At 40.8% G+C, this 22,012-nt stretch overlaps 2 protein-coding genes across 5 annotated transcripts in view; both read right to left on the minus strand.

Moving 5' to 3' along the window:
• Window positions 1–3,587: 3,587 nt before the first annotated feature.
• On the minus strand, window positions 3,588–6,178 carry tmem82 (transmembrane protein 82). The gene is made up of 6 exons (XM_024384552.2): window positions 5,749–6,178; window positions 5,515–5,587; window positions 4,820–5,021; window positions 4,297–4,711; window positions 3,945–4,129; window positions 3,588–3,822 (listed from the first exon to the last, which is right to left on the minus strand). Exons 1-6 carry the CDS (start codon window positions 5,831–5,833, stop codon window positions 3,739–3,741), a joined length of 1,044 nt encoding a protein of 347 aa, XP_024240320.1. The 5' UTR covers window positions 5,834–6,178; the 3' UTR covers window positions 3,588–3,738.
• A 12,467-nt stretch (window positions 6,179–18,645) lies between these two features.
• The window catches only part of atp13a2 (ATPase cation transporting 13A2), a 37,944-nt gene continuing 34,577 nt past the window's right edge, over window positions 18,646–22,012 (minus strand). For all 4 annotated transcript variants that reach the window (XM_042303905.1, XM_042303907.1, XM_042303906.1 and 1 more), the window contains one exon: window positions 18,646–19,632. In XM_042303905.1, the coding sequence (XP_042159839.1) occupies window positions 19,465–19,632 (168 nt within the window). In that variant the 3' untranslated portion in view covers window positions 18,646–19,464. The remainder of the gene's footprint in view (window positions 19,633–22,012) is intronic.

Below are 22,012 nucleotides of genomic sequence, written 5' to 3' on the forward strand. Positions count from 1 at the left end.
ACAAGTTTATTTTCAAGATGAGTTGGCATGGTTCACATTAATATACAGTGGCAAGAAAAAGTATGTGAACCCTTTGGAATTACCTGGATTTCTGAATAAATTTGTCATCAAATTTCATATGATTTTCATCTAAGTCACAACAATAGACAAACAGTGTGCTTAAACTAATAAACACACAATGTATCATATTTTTGTATATGTTGAATACATAATTTAAACATTCACAGTGTACAATTGTGGCCAAAAGTTTTGAGAATGACACAAATATTCATTTTCACAAAGTCTGCTGCCTCAGTTTATATGATGGCAATTTGCATATACTCCAGAATGTTATTAAGAGTGATCAGATGAATTGCAAAGTCCCTCTTTTCCATGCAAATGAACTGAATCTAAACAACAAAAAATCTGCTGCATTTCAGCCCTGCCACAAAAGGATCAGCTGATATCATGTCAGTGATTCTCTTGTTAACACAGGTGTGAGTGTTGATGAGGACAAGGTTAGAGATCACTCTGTCATGCTGATTGAGTTCAAATAACAGACTGGAAGCTTCAAAAGGAGGGTGGTGATTGGAATCATTGTTCTTCCTCTGTCAACCATGGTTACCTGCAAGGAAACACGTGTCGTCATCATTGCTTTGCACAAAAAGGACTTCACAGGCAAGGATATTGCTGCCAGTAAGATTGCACCTGAATCAACCATTTATCGGATCATCAAGCACTTCAAGGAAAGCGGTTCAGTTGTTGTGAAGAAGGCGTCAGGGCGCCCAAGAAAGTCCAGCAAATGCCAGGACCGTCTCCTAAAGTTGATTCAGCTTCGGGATCGGGGCACCACCAGTACAGAGCATGCTCAGGAATGGCAGCAGGCAGGTGTGAGTGCATCTGCACGCACAGTGAGGCAAAGACTTTTGGAGGATGGCCTGGTGTCAAGAAGGGCAGCAAAGAAGCCACTACTCTCCAGGAAAAACATCAGGGACAGACTGATATTCTGCAAAAGGTACAGGGATTGGACTGCTGAGGACTGGGGTAAAGTCATTTTCTCTGGTGAATCCCCTTTCCTATTGTTTTGGGCATTTAGGAGAAAACCTTGTCCGGATAAGACAAGGTGAGCGCTACCATCAGTCCTGCGTCATGTCAACAGTAAAGCACCCTGAGACCATTCATGTGTTGGGTTGCTTCTCAGCTCACTCACAATTTTGCCTAAGAACACAGTCATGAATAAAGAATGGTACCAGCACATCCTCCAAGAGCAACTTCTCCCAACCATCCAGGAACAGTTTGGTGACGGACAATGCCTTTTCCAGCATGATGGAGCACCTTGCCATAAGGCAAAGCAAAAGTGATAACTAAGTGGCTCGGGGAACAAAACATTGATATATTGGGTCCATGGCCAGGAAACTCCCCAGACCTTAATCCCATTAAGAACTTGTGGTCAATCCTCAAGAGGCGGGTGGACAAACAAAAACCCACAAATTCTGACAAACTCCAAACATTGATTATGCAAGAATGGGCTGCCATCAGTCAGGATGTGGCCCAGAAGTTAGTTGACAGCATGCCAGGGCGGATTGCAGAGGTCTTGAAAAAGAAGGGTCAACACTGCAAATATTGACTCTTTGCATCAACTTCAAGTAATTGTCAATAAAACACTTTGACATTTATGAAATGCTTGAAATTATACTTCAGTATTCCATAGTAACATCTGACGAAAATATCTAAAGACACTGAGGCAGCAGACTTTGTGAAAATTAATATCTGTGTCATTCTCAACTTTTGGCAATGACTGTAGGTTGAAAAAAATATGTGAACCCCCTAGGCTAATTACTTCTCCAAAAGCTAATTGGAGTCAGCTAACCTGGTCCAATCAACGAGACAAGATTGGAGATGTTGGTTAGCGCTGCCTTGACCTAAAAAACACTCACAAAATTTGAGTTTGCTAATCACAACAAGCATTGCCTGATGTGAACAATGCCTTGAACAAAAGAGATCTCAGAAGACCAAAGATTAAGAATTGTTGACTTGCATGAAGCTGGAAAGGGTTACCAAAGTATATCTAAAAGCCTTGATGTTCATCAGTCCATGGTAAGGAAAATTGCCTATAAATAGAGAAAGTTCAGCACTGTTGCTACACCCTAGGAGTGGCCGTCCTGCAAAGATGACTGCAAGAGCACAGAATGCTCAGTGAGTTTAAGAAGAATCCTACAGTGTCAGCTAAAGACTTACAGAAATCTATGGAACATGCTAACATCTCGGTTGACGAGTCTACGATACGTAAAACACTAAACAAGGATGGTGTTCATGGGAGGACATCACGGAAGAAGCCGCTTCTGTCCAAAAAAAACATTGCTGTACGTCTGAAGTTTACAAAAGTGCACCTGGATGTTCCACATCGCTACTTGCAAAATATTCTGTGTACAGATGAAACTACAGTTGAGTTGTTTGGAAGGAACACAACACTGTGTGTGGAGAAAAAAAGGCACAGCACACCAACATCAAAACATCACCTCAACTGTAAAGTATGGTGGAGGGAGCATCATGGTTTGGAGCTGCTTTTCTGCCTCAGGGCCTGGACAGCTTGCTATCATCGCTGGAAAAATGAATTCCCAAGTTTATCTAGACATTTTGCAGGAGAATGTAAGGCTATCTGTTCGCCATTTAAAGCTCAACAGAAGTTGGATGATGCAACAGGACAACGACCTAAAACACAGAAGTAAATCAACAACAGATGGCTTCAACAGAAGAAGATACGCCTTCAGGAGTGGCCCAGTCAGAGTCCTGACCTCAGAGTCCTGATTGAGATGCTGGGGCATGACCTCAAGAGAGCAGTTCACACCAGACACCCCAAGAATATTGCTGAACTGAAACAGTGTTGTAAAGAGGAATGGTCCAAAATTCCTCCTGACCGTTGTGCAGGTCTGATCCGCAACTACAGAAAACGTTTGGTTAAGGTTGTTGCTGCCAAAGGAGGGTCAACCAGTTATTAAATCCAAGGGTTCACATACTTTTCCCACCCTCCACTGTGAATGTTTACACGGTGTTCAATAAAGACATGAAAACGTATAATTGTTTGTGTGTTATTAGTTTAAGCAGACAGTGTTTGTCTATTGTTGTGACCTAGATGAAGATCAGATAACATTTTATGACCAATTCATGCAGAAGTCCAGGTATTTCCAAAGGGTTCACGTACTTTTCCTTGCCACTGTAACATAATATGACATAGCTTGCGCTGGAGAGCCTGCCTGTGATGAAATACAATCTACCCAAAGAAAGTAGAGGAAATTGTATACCATAAACATCCTGTGTTCAGGGGATTATGATCACATCTCTGGTGTGAAGTGATACTGTTACAGCAGCTGCTACTATTACATGATATGATGTAGCCTTAACCAATGCTTTACACTAAAGCAGTATTTGTTAGATTACTTCAGGGCTGATAAGGTCTATTCTGTGCATTCTAAACAGCTTCTGGCTTAATTTAATGGCAGTGATATTTGAAAACAAAGGCAAGAGCATCATTCCTATCTCCCAAAAGCTCTGCATTTCTATGTGAAAATAACATTATTGCAAGGTACCTTATTCAAAAGGTTAGTATATGTGTCATAATACAATTTTATTATTATTTTCATTATATCCTTCCTAGGTATAAAAGGCAACACTTGTCAATAATTCATATGATTATAATCATAGAATATAATAGACTATTGCTAAGAAAGATTCCTAGCACGAATAGTTTCTTCCCATGACTTAACTCTGGTGGTCTTTGCCAGGTGTCAGGTGTTTCCTACGGTTCTCACTACCCTGGGAATGTCTGGGAACTTCCTCCATATCCTGCATACAAACACGCATTTATATTATGTTAGATAAATTGAAATGACAGAAATATTTACATAGATTGATGGATGCAGGGCAACCTGCAACAGCACGGTAAATTGAAGGAGAAGCATTCTCACCTGTGTTGTAGCATCCAACAGGTCTCTGGAGGGTATCAGACAGCCAGCCTCACCCAGGAAGCACAGAAGGATATGGAGCACATCTGCCCAGCGGCCGACAGTCAGCATCAGGACCATGAGCCCCCCTAGACGCACCACCACTGTGTTTATAACAGCTTGGCCACTTGGCTGGCGATGTTGCTCCTCTGAGTAGAAAATAATTATCATCAGTTGAACGCTTTCTCAATGAGAATGACAACACTATGCTTGTAATTTACTTGTTTTGTGGTATTTACAAAATACCCAAATAGTATCTGACAATCTGCTGCTTAAACGTTTCCCCATACAGGATACAGTATGTTCAGTCTCTCACCCTGCATATACACCACCAGCAGTGTGTAGCAGATTGTCAGTGGAGTCCAGAACCTGAGGGCTTCTGTAGCTGAGAGGAAGTGTTTGTTTATTATAGATATGGAGGAAATGGCAGCCACTGCAAAGCTGAGCATAAGGGCCCTGGTCAGGTGTGGTAACAAAGAGCAACCTGATGTGAGCAGTGCAATGCACACTCCACAGTAGCGCTGGGAACTGTGTAGTTTGTACAGTGCAGTGACATGGAGCCGTAGGCGCCCAGTCTGGCTGGCAAGGAACCAGCTCAGTCCTGCAGCTAGGAGGAGGCAGAGCCAGCGCTGCGGCGCCCCCTCGTGGAGGAAATGGAGACTGCAGCTGAGGGCACAACCCAGGGAGAACTGGCACTGGACCAGCAGCTGCTGTAGGAACCTACTGGACTCCTGCATATTCAGAGAGCAGATGGATCAAGGCTGATGAATGGGTGACATGAGAGAGATTTTCATATAATTATAGGTGACATTTATGTTATTATCTTGCAAGTGCCTCACTGGTCCAGCTGTGACCCAAGCTGACACTGCTCTGAGGGAGAACTCTAGAACCACCAGGGAGGCAACCCGAGAGCCCACTACAGCCAGCATCACTGACAGGAACAAGAACTGGAGAGTTCCACTCAGCCCAAATGTAGCACTTGCTTGATGCCTTGATTTCTTCTGCATAGATGTCTCTTTGCTGCTGCTTTTGTTGCTTGAACTGAGTAGAGAAAGTATTAATTTCAAAGCAGTGAAATACAAATCAATGATTTCTAAGGATACATTGATTACTATTGACAATGTAAATCACATTACAGTCTTTGTTCATAGTGACGAAATCAAGCACAATATTCAATAGCACAAATTATTAAACTACGTCAAGAGGCCTTAGTAGGTATGAGGTTAGTTATCTACATCCACATCTTCTATATGGTTTGGTCCTGTTTCTCACGTGTTTTTAAATGTCCCTGTCTATAATATGGTAATTGCATCCAGATTCTAATTATAGGGAAACAGGTATAGCAACAATCAGTTTGTTTATTTATCAAACGCTATTACAACTAACAATGTAGCCTAACCTATATACTGAAGTTGCCTAACTACAATGTAATTAAAAAGGTATAATAACAAGAAGTGTAGCCTGAGACCCAAGTGAAATCATATCTTCTAATGTCATATTTTGGGAGTTGTCCATAGTTGTATACGTTTCTCACCTTTCAGCCTCTAAGAATACGTGTACTCTCAACAGGTTACAGAGAACAGAGATCCCACATGCGCCGATAAGTCCTGTGTCACACAAAACATGTCATCAACATAATTGTATTATAAAATATCGGTTCTTAAAATAAACGTACAGCATGAGTAGCAACCTGCAAAAAGGCATTCGGCACAAACCAAGCAAGAAGGCCCTTTACCCGGAGTAGCCTAGAACGATACAAACATCTCACCTTGGAGTAGACTGTCCAGGGGGGTTGCATCGAGCGTCAGCCATCCAGGTAAACTCGGAAGAAACGATGTAATTAAAGATAACATTTTCGTTAAATCGCTAGAATTTTGGACTAATGATTCCCTAAAGCTATAGCTAGTTTCGATATCAAACCTATTGCCGGTTTACACCCTATCGTGTACACATGACCAATACACTTTGAATTGAAAAATAGGCTAATTTCAGAAATGGGTCATTTAATTGCAACAGTTTAATTTCGATAAAAGATAAGACCATGCCAGTTGGTCAATTGACAAAATACTTGAATCATTTCAAAAGTTTAAATGACTATCTCTGTCTATTTCTCTGTGATTAAATAACTACGCTTTGCTCAGTCATTGTGCCGTTCAAAGGTCAGTCGTGGGCAGTCATTGTGCCGTTCAAAGGTCAGTCGTGGGCAGTCATTGTGCCGTTCAAAGGTCAGTCGTGGGCAGTCATTGTGAGACAAAAATGTATGTGAAATTCATTTTTAAAAAGGTGTCTTTAAATAAACAACGTTTAATTGTTGTAGAAACAACCAATGTAATTACTCTACAACCAAAAATGTGTGGCAAAAATACCTTAAATGTAAAAGTTATATTTTAATTAAATAAACCTTCACTAGAGAAAATAGTGTAAATAATGTGTTTGGAAGTACAACAAAAATTCACTACTGTATATTCACTCTGTATAAGAGTATCAAAAATCCAGTGATTGTCCCAGTAGCATAACTCAGTCACCTATATCAAACAGGCAAAGCCTACCATCAGGCTCTGACGCTCAATGGATGTGGCAGGGCATGCAAACTATCACAGATTACAAAGGGATACCCAGCCATGAGCTGCCCAGTGACACAAGCCTACCAGATGAGCTAGATGCCTTCAATGAGCTCACATCTGTAGACATGAAATGCTTTGAAAGGCTGGTTGGTAATGGCTCACAATACCGTCATCCCAGACACCATGGACCCACTCCAATTCGCTTACTGCCTCAACAGATCCACAGATGACGCAATTTATATGCACTCCACACTGCCCTTTCCCACTTGGACAAAAGGAACACCTATTGTACGTGAGAATGCTGTTCATTGACTAGAGCTCATTACTTGTTTTACTTTTCTATTATTTTTCTATTTCCGTTCTCTCTGCATTGTTGGGAAGGCCCCATAAGTAACTATTCCACTGTTAGCCCAAACCTGTTGTTTTATGAAGCATGTGACGAAAACAATTTGATTTGATTTATATGTTGTGATATCATTGAGTTCACGACTTCAGAGGCATTTCGTGAGCGTTCAAATTTTCTTCTAAAACTTCAATAAATTCTAACTTAAATTCTAACAGTGTAGCTCATGTGTAATCATCAATGGGGTGGCAGGGTAGCCTAGGCCAATAAGACCAATAACAAAGAGATTTCCAAACATAGTTTTCATTTTTCCCCTCCCCACTCAGACCACTCCCAGACAGTCCTAGCAAAATTCTTGCTTGAGAAATAGTTTTTGCTAAAAAGCCATTTTTTTCCCATTTCAATGTAAATCTATTACAGTAAGGTACTTAATTGTTACCCAGAAATGATTTGATATTGATATAAAAACAGCTGCATTGAGCCTTTAAATAACAGTTTCAACCATTTGAAAACATCTATAGTACATATATTTCAGGATGTTGTGTATCCCTGGAAATAATCATAATTAATGTAAACATTATACAGTTTTGAAAACATAGCTTGTCCATATAAAGTGGCCTCTTGGTACAACTTACCCCAGGAATGTGGTAAGTTGAGCCGCAGGACAGTGTAAGTTAAGCAACCTACACATTTTTGTGCAGAATAAAATATTACCAGTACTTTTTCAAACCATGTCTAATCTTTATTTCCCAAACACAATATTCGCAATCACAATTGTTTTTTTGTCTTTTAATCATTTTATTTAGCATCTTTTAACACAGGCTTGACAACTACCAAACACTTTGTACTTTTTTAAACACTTAACATAGGCCAGGTCCTGTTACCTCATATCCCAGCAATAATGCTTGCGTTACACCTGGGAAGACAACACTTGAATTTTCTTAACTGGCCATTGTCTCAAACACTGGCTCAATTTAACTCATGGCCATTGGCTCAACTTACCCAATGGCAAACATTTTGACTATATTAGCCCACACAACTACAATGATGCACTTTCATGCTAGGTTTAGGACCTCATAATGAAGCTTATAGAGACCACCAACTGGTGCATAGAACAATCTTAAAATTAACTACTTTGGTTTAGATACAAGCATCACGATACCTCTAACACAAATTAATTTGACTTGGTGAAAATCTTTTTTTCTTTTCTTTTTTTTACCTAACTTGCTTTCCACTTTTTTTTATGTTTCTTCCTTCACTGATAAATAATACCTTTTATGTGTGGTTTTCTAGAAATAAGGGAGGCTCAAGTTCAACTTTCCCCTTTGGCTCAACTTACCCCACTCTCCCCTACTGTACTTTCTGTAGTCTACAAATCAGCACAAGCTTGCATTGAGCATATACTATAGCAATAAAATAGCCAACGACAGATTTATGCATGTAGTTTATAACCAGTAGTCTATGTCAAATGGTTATTCTTGCAAAGACAGTTTCTTAGACGTTCAAAACAAATGTGGCTTGCCTCTTAACTTAGTTTGATCTTTGTCTACCATCCTTGTTTGGTGTCTTTGACTGTCGGGCTTTCCTACCTATCAGAGAGCTAAGATTAATGATATGTGACTATATTGGTCTGTTGAGGTTGCCTATGCTGTAGCTGTACTTAAATGTACTCGAGATCTCTCCAAATGTTACAATTATTGCCAACTGTCTTCATGAGGATGTCAGGCAGAAAGCCATGAAAAGGGTTATTTTCAGCGCTGTTCATAAAATATTTTACTAGCCCGAATGCCGCCAGATGGTGGTAATATTCCATAATTATCACGTAAGGAATAATACCGCCAATGGGTGACAGTACGTCGAAGATTTTACAGTATGGAAACATAAGTAGCCTAATTTTCCGGGCCAGAAAATCCCCAAAATTGTCAGCAATGAATTAAATTACAGTATTTATATATATTTTAACTGTAAATATCAACTAAAATGACTTGAATTAAAAACCCATTTTCTTCAAAACTGGGGTGCTAAGCCATTCATGTAGACATAGGCCTAATGCTATTGGCAAAGTAGGTGGGGTTATATCCTGCCTGTTTGGCCCTGTCTGGGGGTATCATCGGATGGGGCCACAGTGTCTCCTGACCCCTCCTGTCTCAGCATCCAGTATTTATGCTGCAGTAGTTCATGTGTCAGGGGGCTAGGGTCAGTCTGTTATATCTGGAGTACTTCTCCTGTCTTATCCGGTGTCCTGTGTGAATTTAAGTATGCTGTCTCTAATTCTTTCTTTCTCTCTCTCAGAGGACCTGAGCCCTTGGACCATGCCTCAGGACTACCTGGCCTGATGACTCCTTGCTGTCCCCAGTCCACCTGGCCGTGCTGCTGCTCCAGTTTCAACTGTTCTGCCTGCGGCTATGGAACCCTGACCTGTTCACCAGACGTGCTACCTGTCCCAGACCTGCTGTTTTCAACTCTCTAGAGACAGCAGGAGCGGTAGAGATACTCTTAATGATCGGCTATGAAAAGCCAACGGACATTTACTCCTGAGGTGCTGACTTGTTGCACCCTCAACACTGTTGCACCTACTGTGATTATTATTATTTGACCATGCTGGTCATTTATGAACATTTGAACATCTTGGCCATGTTCTGTTATAGTCTCCACCCGGCACTGCCAGAAGAGGACTGGCCACCCCTCATAGCCTGGTTCCTCTCTAGGTTTCTTCCTAGGTTTTAACCTTTCTAGGGAGTTTTTCCTAGCCACCGTGCTTCTACACCTGCATTGCTTGCTGTTTGGGGTTTTAGGCTGGGCTTCTGTACAGCACTTTGAGATATCAGCTGATGTAAGAAGGGCTATATAAATACATTTGATTTGATGTGCACTTCAAGTCTGAGAGGACTATGATGGATGACTCTGTGGGCATATTTGGGTTAGCTGACAATGTCACAAACGATGCGCACGCTTCAATGAAGCAGTAGTCTGTGAGTTGTGATTCTGGTTGGCCAGATTGCTACAAGCAATGACAAGAAATTGCATAGTGGGAAACTGTTAGTGACTCATTGCAGCTAGTTTAATCCTGTTTTTGATACCATGTCTTGTTTTCAGATGTTTTGACTAATTAGGTCAATTCATGTCAGCAATCTAACATGCTGACCACACTGCCCACATTGCATTCGCGAGTGTTGCAAAATAAATGTACACATACATTTTATACTCTTAAGGATTGGACCCTTTTTTAAATTTTTTACCTAAAATGACATACCCAAATCTAACTGCCTGTAGCTTAGGACCTGAAGCAAGGATATGCATATTCTTGATACCATTTGAAAGGAAACACTGAAGTTTGTGGAAATGTGAAATTAATGTAGGTAGAATAACACATTATATATGCTAAAAGATAATACCAAGAAAAAAATGTGAGTTATTGTTTTGTTTTTGCTCCATCATCTTTGAAAGAGAAAGGCCAAAATGTAATATTCCAAGTTAGGTGCATTTTGGCCACTAGATGGCAGCAGTGTATGTTCAAAGTTTTAGACTGATTCAATGAACCATTGCATTTCTGTTCAAAATATTGTATCAAGACTGCCCAAATGTTCCTAATTGGTTTATTAATACATTTAAGTTCATAACTGTGCACTCTCCTCAAACAATAGCATGGTATTCCTTCACTGTAATAGCTACTGTAAATTGGACAGTGCAATTAGATTAACAAGAATTTAAGCTTTCTGCCCATATCAGGTATGTCTATGTCCTGGGAAATGTTCTTGTTACTTACAACCTCATGCTAATCACATTAGCGCACATTAGCTCAGTCGTCCCGTGGGGGGTAGGGTCACCGATCCCGTAGAAGTTATTCAATAATTTAATCTAAACTGCTCACGCGCGTCTGCTCACGCGCGTCTGCTCAGCCAGGCGCTAAAATAGAATTTGGTTCTATTTTTGACGCTTGACGAGAAGCAAGTCCTGCCTCTCCCATCACTTCATTGGTTTTTAGGAGCGTATACCCATGTGGGGGATTGAAAGATGAACTGAGGTACTCCCCAGTCCAGTGGGTGGTGGTGATGCACCTTAAAGTTGGTTGCCAACCACCATATGTAAAGTCCAAAGAAGAAGAAGCCTGAAGGAGGAGAGATTACTAGAAACGAAGTAGATGTCCCCTTATCTGTGGATTAGTTGTCTGAGGAGAGAACACACAATTTTGTGACTCAAAATGGGTAAAAATTATACAAAGATCCAGAAAAAAAGGATCTTGTGCATTTCAGATAAAATAACAACCCAAAGTTTATATCCCTGGACAAATTAGTTAACAACAGCAAGCTAGCTAGCTAAATGTCCATGAGTGTTTCATGTGTTTCGACCTGTCCTCAACTCAATATAAAGTCAGCAAAAAATAAACATCCTCACTGTCAACTGCATTTATTTTCAGCAAACTTATCATATGTAAATATTTGTATGAGCATAAGATTCAACAAGTGAGACAAACTGAACAAGTTCCACAGACATGTGACGAACAGAAATGGAATAATGTGTCCCTGAACAAAGGGGGGTCAAAATCAAAAGTAACAGTCAGTATCTGGTGTGGCCACCAGCTGCATTAAGTACTGCAGTGCATCTTCTCCTCATGGACTTCACCAGATTTGCCAGTTCTTGCTGTGAGATGTTACCCCACTCTTCCACCAAGGCACCTGCAAGTTCCCAGACATTTCTGAGGGGAATGGCCCGAGCCCTCACCTTCCGATCCAACAGGTCCCAGACGTGCTCAATGGGATTGAGATCCGGGCTCTTCGTGGGCTATGGCAGAACACTGACATTCCTGTCTTGCAGGAAATCACGCACAGAATGAGCAGTGTGTCTGGTGGCATTGTCATGTCAGGATGAGCCTGCAGGAAGGGTACCACATGAGGGAGGATGATGCATTCCCTGTAAACGCACAACGTTGAGATTGCCTGCAATGACAACAAGCTCAGTCTGATAATGCTGACACACTGCCCCAGACCATGACGGACCCTCCACTTCCAAATCGATCCCTCTCCAGAGTACAGGCCTCAGTGTAACGCTCATTCATTTGACAATAAACGCGAATCCGACCATCACCCCTGGTGAGACAAAACTGCAACTCGTCAGTGAAGAGCACTTTTTGCCAGTCCTGTCTGGTCCAGCAACAGTGGGTTTGTGCCCATAGGCGACATTGTTGCCGGTGATGTCTGGTGAGGACCTGCTTTACAACATGCCGACAAGCCCTCAGTCCAGCCTCTCTCAACCTATTGCGGACAGTCTCAGCACTGATGGAGGGATTGTGTGTTCCTGGTGGAACTCGGGCAGTTGTTGTTGCCATCCTGTCTGAGCACTCCCTGTAACGCTGTCTTAGGCGTCTCACAGTATGGACATTGCAATTTATTGCCCTGTCCACATCTGCAGTCCTCATGCCTCCTTGCAGCATGCCTAAGGCATGTTCACCGAGATGAGCAGGGACCCTGGGCATCTTTCTTTTGGTGTTTTTCCAGAGTCAGTAGAAAGGGCTCTTTAGTGTCCTACGTTTTCATAACTGTGACCTTAATTGCCTACAGTCTGTAAGCTGTTAGTGTCTTAATGACCATTCCACAGGTGCATGTTCATTAATTGTTTATGGCTCATTGAACAAGCATGGGAAACAGTGTTTAAACCCTTTACAATGAAGATTTGTGAAGTTATTTGGATTTTTACGAACTATCTTTGAAAGACTGTCCTGAAAAAGGGAATTTTTTTTGTTGTTGCTGAGTTTAGTTAGTTTAGAGTTAATTTTGATATTAAACCTGCGTGTCCTGATCACATCTGGTGTGGAGCACAAAAATCAACATGTGCGCGATTCTGGATGCATGTCTGTTTTGCACCATAGTTGCACACAGTGGTTTTGTTGCCAAACAACCAAAACATCTATACAACATGATAAAGACATTTTTTATGGTTGAAATCTGGTTGGGACGTCTTATAAGCAAATCACATTTTGGTTGAAATCTGATTGAACTACTGACCAGTTGCCTAAATGCTACTCAATCGATACCAATCTATATAAACATGTGTAGGGCTGTCCCCGAAAAAAATAAAATATTGGTCAACTGAGAGTCAATCGATTGGTTGAAATTGTTTGACTTCTATTTTTCCCTATATAAACACTCTATGTGTATTAATAAAATCAACACTAACTATTGAGCTTGTCTCATGCTTTAAGCGCACTGTTTGATTAAATAATTAAGACACAATGACACAGAGGGAGCTCAATGGCAATTGATTTGGACGGACCGGGCTCAGACTTACCGCTCTGTTTAAAAAAAATAAACACAGCGAGTGCCTGTGACTAGCGCACGTTGTCTTTCTCGCCTCCCTGCTAGAGTAACCAGGCACCACAGCACAGCAACAGTGTTTATTGCGCTGTCTGTGGTGCTAAAGCTACAACATAATTTCATCCATTTCTTGTTTCTTACTTGTTTCTCTGACTGAAAGGTTCTGTTACCAAAAAAATCCCTCATTTGTTTAGAAAAAAAACATTCCATATTCCCTCAACCCTTGCTCTCTTTACGTGACACGTATGCATCGCATACACGTGACCAATAGGGCCTGCCCTATAGCATAATCACAGCAATAAATAGGTTTTTACAGGCTCCAACACTATAACACGTGACAGCATAATGGAGGCGGAGGAAGTGAAAAAGAAACTCGAAATGGTTGCCCGGGAGGGAAAGGGGAAGTCAGATGTGTGGAAGACATTTGACTTAGGGCGTTTTCACACAGTTTTGGGGTGTAGTTCGGTTATTTGTTACATTGTATTTTTTTCATCTGGTCTGGTTGGTTTCAGATTGCCAAATGTAAAAAACTTTTTGTACAATTTCTTTATTGTACAAAAATGCTAATGTTAAATAATCTATATAATGAAGCTTCACTTGTGTCTCGATCTTCATATTACTTTTGCTATTCAGTAGCCTATAACCCCGGTAGAGCCCCGTCTCCACGAATCTGCATAAAATGTGCTCATAAATGTGCTGCTGTACTCAATGTTTCAGAGATAAAGTTATGATGCTGCATTTCATCAAATACTCATAGTCAAATAACCAATAATAGGCCTGCTGTGCGACTCTGGTTCTTTTCCTGTGTTTGGTCTGGACTGCGTTCTTGACCCATTTCAAGGCTTCCTTGGCTAGTTAAGATTCTTGAATCCTTGGTAAATTTACAACTTTTCTCTTTATCTGAGAAATGAATTTCGAATGTAAACCAATCAGGGTTTAGGCCTGGGCACATCACTATTACAGCAACCACTTTAGTTGTTAATGTTCTTGTCAATGCTTTAGACACTAAAATGAAATGTGCTGCTTTGTTTGTGGACCTGTCAATAGCTTTTGATACTGTTGACCATGCTATTTTATTGAATAAGTTGTCCTTGATAGGCATCAGAGCTCAGGCCTGTTCATGGTTTCATGATTATTTTAGTGACAAATCTCAGGCCATCGTGATTGATGGGGTTGTCTGAATTTCTTGAAGTACATAAAGGTGTTCCGCAGGGATCGATACTAAGACCTTTCTTTTCACTATTTATATACATTTTATTGGTCAATATGTTAATTCTAAACTTCATCTAGAAGCGGATTATACTATTATGTATGCAATTTCCCCGACTGCTGTGACAAAGCTACAATCAGATTTTCCAGTTTTGCAGGAAGCCCTTTGACTTAACTCATACTTAATACGGGCAAAACTAGATACATGTTGTTTAAGTCTTCATAAGATTGTCTCAGATGGATTACATCTTTACTCATCGGATGGTTCTATAATCGAACGAGTCCCTGCATACAAACACCTTAGCATATGGATTGAGGTCAATCATTTAAAAAACATACGACTAAGCTTGTTAACGATCCAACCCTTTTTCTCAATTTTCGCCTAAAATGACATACCCAAATCTAACTGCCTGTAGCTCAGGACTAGGGGTGCACATATCGTAACGGGCCATTAGCTAAAAATGCCAACATCGGTATCAGGCCGATGTCTAGTTTAATGCCAATGTTAAAAACTGATGTCAACGCTCCCGTGCATATACCTATATAAACGTAGGTACATGACATTATGATGCCACGTAAAATTTGGCGCTACACGTGCAACACAGCATTCCTAACATAGCCCACAATGTCTGCTGTGTGGATCGAGCGAGCAGTCAATAAGTCGAGCAGTCATTTGAAAGTGTAAGAATTTCAGCGAGACAACTCCAAGGCGAAATCCATTAAAGCCACGATAATGGAATGCATTGCCCTTGACAATCAACCGTTCACTGTCATGGGTGATGTTGGCTTTTGCCAACTGGTCGAGCACTGGTACACACTACCAAGTGGCTATTTTTCAGATGTTGCCCTACCGGAGTTGCACAGTAATGGCGTCACTGCAATTAGCTTCACGACATACATACTATGGAACTCCGTTTGGGTCTTTATGTGTCAAAAATACAGTAGCACTGTCAAAGCTGTATTAAAAAAGTCTGCAAACACCGGCCACAAACGATGTGTTTACAATACCGCGTTAGTAATAAAGCTTAATTTGTTTGACCGCAACTTGTGGGATAGCTAGCTTTAGCTTGGTACCAAGCTAGCACCAATACAACCAGACTGAAAACAATGACCAGTAGAAACTGCAGTCATTTTCATTACTCGTTGCAATGATTTAGGAATTCTTGTAAGTATTAGCTAGGTAGCCACTTGTTGTTCGCCTATTGAAACTGAACTTCAGTTCATGAAAATACATAGGCAGCTACTGAACCCTGTTGCCAAAAGATAACGTTATAAGCAGCCAGCTAGCTTCATCTGGCTAGTGGCTCGACCGGGTTATGAAGATAGCCACAATAAGGATTAGACACAATAGTGGAATTTGCTGTTTGCTTTCAAAATACGTGTCATTGACAGTGATGCAAATGAATACGAATAGTAGAATTATGCCATACTTTCATGTTGAAGGCTAACCGGAAAGTCCACTATTGTGGCTAGCTTCAGATGGGTTCGACCACCATTAATCAAATAAGAACTGTCTTATAAATGAGGGCTATTTTTAGATGCTAACTATAGCTACAGTACTGAAACAGAGTCGTTTTGCTATGTTTTTGGGGAAGAACTACATTGTTTGCATCCATGAGCTAGCTTGCTTTTTTTATGACCAGCACTGTAACATCAGGTGCGATACAACTTTACCAGCATCGTAGCATACGTATCGATGAATCATATTTACACACACTGTCAACTGCGTTCATTTCTTGTAATGTATTTCACTGAAGTAGGAACTTGGGTGCAATGTCAGACTGTATTTTGGGGTGGGATCGAGTGCAAAAAAACTGATGTCCATAAAAGCTTTAGTGAGCACCTACTTTAAACTTAATGCTACACCGATATCTGAAAGTGTTCCCAAATGTTAAACTAATGTATGTTTGGAATGAAAGGAATCCATGAGCGTCAGCCCAAGTCTGTCAGGTGGTCAGCCTCTGGCCTCTTCAGTATGCCATGATGATATTTGAATGGGAGGAATATCAGCACACTATTCCAAAGAACTCAGGTGAGTCCAGTTGCCTCTTTAGCAGCCACATTACTGCTTCAGATAGAAATGTGAAAAAGTATTTGCCCCCTTTCTGATTCTCTATTCAAAAGTAGAGCAAATTAAAGGGGAAAATACTTTTTCATAGTACTGTATCTATCAAACATTCACCTAGTGTTCAGTAACATCACCTCCCAACTGACTATTCCGTTTTCATCCGATGTTGGTTGTGAAAGCTTTACATGCCAGAGGGTAACCCTGGATATTAAGGTTTTTCTGAAAGTCCTCTGTCTGCACTAAGAGGGGGAGACAGGATAAACAGGGTTTGTGAAGCTCTGAGTGAGAACAAAACTGCCGGTAAATTTTACATTTGAATTCAAATTATTTATAAAATAATCTACTGCGTTTCTTTTATATCTCAAAATGGCCATGACAGTTTAGAGTGATATTGATTTCACCACAGAAATTATATGTACAGTGGGGCAAAAAAGTATTTAGTCAGCCACCAATTGTGCAAGTTCTCCCACTTAAAAAGATGAGAGGCCTGTAATTTCCATCATAGGTACACTTCAACTATGACAGACAAAATTAGAAAAACAAATCCAGAAAATCACATTGTAGGATTTTTAATGAACGTATTTGCAAATTATGGTGGAAAATAAGTATTTGGTCACCTACAAACAAGCAAGATTTCTGGCTCTCAGACATGTAACTTCTTCTTTAAGAGGCTCATCTGTCCTCCACTCGTTACCTGTATTAATGGCACCTGTTTGAACTGGTTATCAGTATAAAAGACACCTGTCCACAACCTCAAACAGTCACACTCCAAACTCCACTATGGCCAAGACCAAAGAGCTGTCAAAGGACACCAGAAACAAAATTGTACACCTGCACCAGGCTGGGAAGACAATAGGTAAGCAATAGGTAAGCAGCTTGGTTTGAAGAAATCAACTGTGGGAGCAATTATTAGGAAATGGAAGACATACAAGACCACTGATAATCTCCCTCGATCTGGGGCTCCACGCAATATCTCACCCCGTGGGGTCAAAATGATCACAAGAACGGTGAGCAAAAATACCAGAACCACACGGGGGGACCTAGTGAATGACCTGCAGAGAGCTGGGACCAAAGTAACAAAGCCTACCATCAGTAACACACTACGCTGCCAGGGACTCAAATCCTGCAGTGCCAGACGTGTCCCCCTGCTTAAGCCAGTACATGTCCAGGCCCGTCTGAAGTTTGCTAGAGAGCATTTGGATGATCCAGAAGAAGATTGGGAGAATGTCATATGGTCAGATGAAACCAAAATATACATTTTTGGTAAAAACTCAACTCGTCGTGTTTGGAGGACAAAGAATGCTGAGTTGCATCCAAAGAACACCATATACCCACTGTGAAGCATGGGGGTGGAAATATCATGCTTTGGGGCTGTTTTTCTGCAAAGGGACCAGGATGACTGATCCGTGTAAAGGAAAGAATGAATGGGGCCATGTATCGTGAGATTTTGAGTGAAAACCTCCTTCCATCAGCAAGGGCATTGAAGATGAAACGTGGCTTGGTCTTTCAGCATGACAATGATCCCAAACACACTGCCCGGGCAACGAAGGAGTGGCTTCGTAAGAAGCATTTCAATGTCCTGGAGTGGCCTAGCCAGTCTCCAGATCTCAACCCTGTAGAAAATCTTTGGAGGGAGTTGAAAGTCCGTGTTGCCCAGCAACAGCCCCAAAACATCACTGCTCTAGTGGAGATCTGCATGGAGGAATGGGCCAAAATACCAGCAACAGTGTGTGAAAACCTTGAAGACTTACAGAAAACGTTTTGACCTCTGTCATTGCCAACAAAGGGTATATAACAAAGTATTGAGATAAACTTTTGTTATTGACCAAATACTTATTTTCCACCATCATTTGCAAATAAATTCATTAAAAATCCTACAATGTGATGATTGATTTTCTGGATTTTTTTTCTCATTTTGTCTGTCATAGTTTAAGTGTACCTATGATGAAAATTACAGGCCTCTCTCATCTTTTTAAGTAGGAGAACTTGCACAATTGGTGGCTGACTAAATACTTTTTTGCCCCACTGTATAACATCCACATTTGTTGTCCATTGGTGTCCCGTATTGAACACATTGATGGGATCAAATTAGCTCTCTCGTAAACATTTCACTTTTCTCTAAAGTGTTGCAACCACCTACCTCTGAGAAACATTAATACAACCTGACAAGAACATTTAAAAAATAGTTTTATTCCTAATGCTATTGAACATTTGAGCTTTTCATAATCTTATATCACTGGCTGGTATTTATTTTATTTAACTTGGCAAATCAGTTAAGAGCAAATTCTAATTTACAATGATGGCCTACCCCGGACAACGCTGGGCCAATTGTGCGCCGCCCTATGGGACTCCCAATCACGGTCAGTTGTGATACAGCCTGGAATCAAACCAGGGTCTGTAGTGACACCTAACACTGAGATGCAGTACCTTGCGCCACTCGGCAGCCCAGTGGCACAGTATTGTACTTCACACTGCTGTTGAAAAGGAAAAATGTGTGAAACAGACTTCAGAGGTTTGTTCACTGTCCTCACTGCGACATTGTGGATGTGGCTCAGATCCTAGGCACTCTTTGGCTGGGGAAATATTGAGAGAGTTTGATTAAAATGGTCTATGGCTTGTGATGTAAATGGGCGAAAGCAGTGAGGGAGGAGCGCCTTTATCAAATTGAAGAGTAATCTGCACCGCTCGGTCATGTCAACAATGGAGCATGGTTAATCGATAAAATGTTAGAATTTTCTAACTTTCATTGGGAAGACAGAAAGCGTTAATCTAAAGCAATCACTTTTACACGTGAACACAGAATCCTACTCATTACTTCACCTACATCACTTTTGTCGCCATCGGACAGAGCTGGGCACTTGGCTGACTCATCCACAGGAGGCAGCAGGGTTCCAAAACGAATGCTATCGGTTTAGACTCCTCCCACCGAGGCAACCTGGGCCAGATAATCAAATCTCTCAATATTGTGCAATGGGAGGAGAGGCTGATGCTAGCTCAGGCCAATGACTGTGCACTGGGGCGGGACTAGTGGTTGGTCCAGGGGGGGCCAGGAGGGAGAGTCTGACAGGAGGACGTCTAGGCGCTTGTACTGCTTCTTGGACTGGCGCCTCCCTCGGAGCAGACGCAGGCAGTTCAGCATACCTCGGTCTATCAGCATCTACAGGAGATATAGTCACACAGTCATTGAGTACGTTTAAATGCATAGTGATAATTTTATATTAAACTGATTATGGCAGTATGCAGATTATACAATAGTCACGTAAACACCTTACTCTGCTTATCTTAATTGGCTTAAGGTCAAGTTTAAAGTAAGCATATGGGGCCTCTTATCAATCATGCGTTGGCACAAATCTGCATAAACCATGTCTGGAATCATTTCCACACAAAATGTGATTTATCAATATGAACATTTGCTTGAGTGCATACATTTCACGCACAGCCATGCGTAGGCACAGTGCCAAGTGGTGGAATAAGGGAACTATTTGTCAAGCGTAGAATGGGGAAAATGTGTGAAATTGTGAGTAATAATATACATTTTTTCTACTTCATTGCATTTTCATTGTGAATTCATGCAACATACAGTATCTGGTCAGGCTATATCACATAATCTGACCACAGTGGATTTGCTACGATAATAATTAGGGCTGAACCCAAATAGTCGACTAGTCAGTCGACCAAGCAAATATATATATTTTCATGGCACACGGGAGACCTGTCTTATTTGCACCCATCTTAGTGAACTAATCCATAGCGGAGACTGAGACCAAGGCTCTGCATGGTCAATTTGACATCTGCAGTGGCCGTACAGCATTTACTGTGATGAGGCCTCCGCAGAAGTCTGAGCAAACATACATTTTGCACATCGCGGAGTAGAGCTATTGTCAAAGAAGTGAGTTTGTGTTCATACAGGACCTCCCGCACCACACCTACCATCAACCAATCATGTCAATGCGGGGCTATAAGGAGCCCTCCGCCTTCATTTGGCCTCCAGAGGTTCCGCAATTGCATCACACCCTCCAAACGAAGCCACCAACCATATTTACGTCTCAAGCATAAATTGTATTTAATCCATTGTGGAGGCCACGGGGATGGCACAGTACAAGAAGAAGTGTAGTGTGGCTAAAATGCACAATGCACCTCTCTCTCCAGAATGCGCTCTCCCCCAACAATATGTGTACATTCATTGTTTCATAACATCGTTGTGTGAATTGTTTGCATCTATCAATTCCCCATTACATATCACCAGTAGTATATTTACCGTTAATTCCTAATCTGTTTGTTTGTCTACGGTAATTTCTGTTAATGCATTCAATATATTATTATATTGTTAGCAGAGCACACAACCTATGCTACACTTTTGAGAAACAAGTAAACTTAGTCAGTCTTTGTTTGGAGTGCTCCTGTCAATGTTGAGTAAGGATGTTCACAATCAGGTAGAAGTAGGCCTATATGCTCGCAAATGTATGCATATAAATGTTTCCATTTGGGGATCTGATTGTATTTTTGATTGGCTTAACGCACTACCACTAATGAGCTGTGGAGCTTTTCAAAGTAGGCTAATGTTTTCTTTACCTCAAACGGCAAGCAAACAAAGTCCATTTTTACATCCATTGAGAATGACAATAGTTACTCAATGTATTTGAAAAATCTTTACAGTTCTCTCCTTTTTGATAACCACTCAGCGTGAAAGAGAAAAATGTAATTCTCTGATCCTTCGGCCCAAAATAGTTGAAACAACGTTTCAAGTTCATTGCAGACAGGGCCATGCATAGCCAATGTGATTTATAGGATATTTATTTTTATCAGGATATTTATTTTTATCAGGATATTTTATAATTGCAGGTTGCAATGATCGTATTTGTTTGCTTTATAGGCAATTTTTACATAGTTGGCAATAGAAGTTACTTTTTAGGTTTATAATTTTCATTTAGATTTGGATAACCACATGACAATGATTTTAAGATGCGAAGACATTATACATTTAAATTAAACTGTGCATATGAAAACCATAACTGGCAAGAGAAATTGACATTTCACATGAGAAAAATCTTTGCTGACTCCTTGTTTAGCCTATAGAGCCCCACAGTGGAGGTGTGTGTCATAATACCCATAAAACCTAGCTGTCAAACAGGGAAATGGTTCTAATTGCTTTTTCCCCCATAGAGGATTTTTTAGAAAGACTGAAAATAAGGGCAGTGTTTCATGTAGGCTCACCGTGGCAGTGTCTATCGAATTATGTCAATATATTTGGCTCTATTTACATTGGGGTAGCCTAGTGGTTAGAGTGTTGGACTAGTAACCGGAAGGTTGCAAGTTCAAACCCCCGAGCTGACAAGGTACAAATCTGTCGTTCTGCCCCTGAACAGGCAGTTCCTAGGCCGTCATTGAAATAAGAATTTGTTCTTAACTGACTTGCCTAGTTAAATAAAGGTAAAAAATAAAAATAGATTCCAAAATGATAATGAGCATCAAAGTAAACAAAAATACATAACTTGCACAAGACCATTCACAGAATTGTCAATTTAAAGACATTTTGC

The sequence above is a fragment of the Oncorhynchus tshawytscha genome, linkage group LG22 (genome assembly GCF_018296145.1).
Source record: "Oncorhynchus tshawytscha isolate Ot180627B linkage group LG22, Otsh_v2.0, whole genome shotgun sequence".
In the NCBI taxonomy this organism is placed as follows: Eukaryota; Metazoa; Chordata; class Actinopteri; order Salmoniformes; family Salmonidae; genus Oncorhynchus; species Oncorhynchus tshawytscha.

Excerpts from the sequence above, each read along its gene's own strand:
- tmem82 (XM_024384552.2), bottom strand. The coding sequence starts at position 5,833 with ATGTTATCTTTAATTACATCGTTTCTTCCGAGTTTACCTGGATGGCTG. Across the intron at positions 4,130-4,296 it reads GCTGGTGGTGTATATGCAGG|AGGAGCAACATCGCCAGCCA; the intron begins GTGAGAGACTGA and ends TTTTCTACTCAG. Across the intron at positions 3,823-3,944 it reads TGTTGGATGCTACAACACAG|GATATGGAGGAAGTTCCCAG; the intron begins GTGAGAATGCTT and ends GTTTGTATGCAG.